Source organism: Gracilinanus agilis, chromosome 6, assembly GCF_016433145.1.
Source record: "Gracilinanus agilis isolate LMUSP501 chromosome 6, AgileGrace, whole genome shotgun sequence".
Classification (NCBI taxonomy): Eukaryota; Metazoa; Chordata; class Mammalia; order Didelphimorphia; family Didelphidae; genus Gracilinanus; species Gracilinanus agilis.
The window spans coordinates 162,422,681-162,424,523 of NC_058135.1; the positions used below are offsets into that span (position 1 = coordinate 162,422,681).

The following is a 1,843-nucleotide window of genomic DNA, read 5'->3' on the forward strand; positions in this document are numbered from 1 at the left end:
CCCCCCCCCCCCCCCCCGCACAAGGTTACACTTAGTTTTTTGGATTCTGCTTTTCAGTAGAGCCTTAGTTTTCAGCATTAACACGGTTGAACTTTGTTCATCAGCAAACACAAGCATAGTTAGCTCTGTCAAGTACTAATACGTTTCCCTCTGGCACCCACTTCCTCATTGAATGGTTGTTGGGATGGGGTTTCTTTAACACAAAGAACACAATCAATAAGTTACCTGATACACAGAGGTAATACCTGTCCTGAGCTGGGAACTCAATTTCAATAAATTCATAGAGATGTTGCGAGAGTGGTTTAAATAGTTTCTTCTCCAAGTCCTCTTTGACCAAAGATGACATTTCCTTCAGTTCCACTAAGATTGATGTCTTGGCTCAAGCTATTTTCTCTCTTTCTGTGGCTCTCTGGATCCCTCGTTCTGAGCTGCAGCTGGTCCGACGGTATCGCCTACCTTTTGCCCCTCAAATGTCCACGGATTCTAGCCTGTCCTAGTGTTTCGGCCAGAGCCAGGATCTAGGATTCAGAGCGATTTCCAGATTCGCGGGCCCCTCACTGCAGCATCAGCCGCAAAGGTGGTGGCCCTACCATCACACTTCAGCATCCAGCACGCTTCTCTTGGCTGCTCCTCTGCGGTTTGTTGATGGGGGAATATATTGGTAAGCATCTGCAGGTATGCGTGTGGCGCTCCTTGGTTATTCCAGTTCTGAGGCTCCCCCTCCTTTTTCATATCAATATTCAGAGGAAGACCACTTCTTCAGTTTGATTCCATTACACAAAGCAGCTGTCTGACTGTATTGATTGGAATCATCTTCCATTAAGAACTTTGCTATCACTGGCAAGAGAAAAAGCAGCATTGCTTGCTCCCAACACTCCCCACAAGGATGCCTTTCTCTTTCCTTTCCCTCTTCTGGAGTGCTGTCAAACACTTTCTTTTCCCCACAGGTCCATGCAGAGATTGCCTCAGAGAAGAGGCCCAGCCAATTCCTGGTTCAGAATCGCTTCTGAAATTAAAAAGGGACTTCAATATCAGTCCTCATGGCACTGTTTGAAAATCCAATGCAGTTCTTAAATGGGTGAAAGGATATGTACAGGTGGTGGTTGTGATTGCTCATTTCCACAGAGGACAGAATGAGTATTCTCAGGGCTAAAAGTGTATTAAGAAGGATTAAGGTTAAATAAATGAGCACATGACAGGTGTCTGATTTCATCTGTATTAAAGACTCCCTCCTTCAATCTGGTTCACAACCTGTCTATGATTTAGCAGATGAATCCTAGGTTAGACATCAGAAAGTATTTCCTAACTTCAATGTTCAGTCTTCCCCTCTATGCCACTACCAGAAAACAAAGGACAAGCTCTTGGCAAAAGTATTATGATGTTATAAAAAAGAGCCCTGGATATGGAGTCAGAGGAACTCAGTTCAAATTCTTCCTCTGCTGCTGTCTGTGTGACTATGAGCAAGTTACTTACTTTCTCCTCGATTGAATTTCCTCATCTGTAAAATGGAGTTGGAGGGGGCAGCTGGGTGGCTCAGTGGATTGAGAGCCAGGCCTAGAGACAGGAACTCCTAGGTTCAAATCTGGTCTCAGACACTTCCCAGCTCTGTGACTCTGGGCAAGTCACTTAACCCCTGTTGCTTAGCCCTTATCACTCTTCTGCCTTGCAACCAATACACAGTATCCCTCTATGAATTCCTAAAGTCATGTTAGGCACACATGTTCATCATTAGCTGATGATAGTCAATATAGTCATTTCATAGCTATAGCACATCCAGATAAAGTGGACTCATTATAGCCAATTTAGCAATCAGTTCTTCTAGGCCAATTTTTGACTCTATAGA

At 44.3% G+C, this 1,843-nt stretch overlaps 1 protein-coding gene across 1 annotated transcript in view; it reads right to left on the reverse strand.

The window, feature by feature from the left end:
- The window catches only part of EXOC1L (exocyst complex component 1 like), a 20,263-nt gene extending 19,917 nt beyond the window's left edge, over positions 1 to 346 (reverse strand). The window contains exon 1 of the mRNA XM_044681188.1: positions 226 to 346. Coding sequence (XP_044537123.1) covers positions 226 to 346 — 121 coding nt within the window. The remainder of the gene's footprint in view (positions 1 to 225) is intronic.
- Between the last annotated feature and the right edge of the window lie 1,497 nt (positions 347 to 1,843).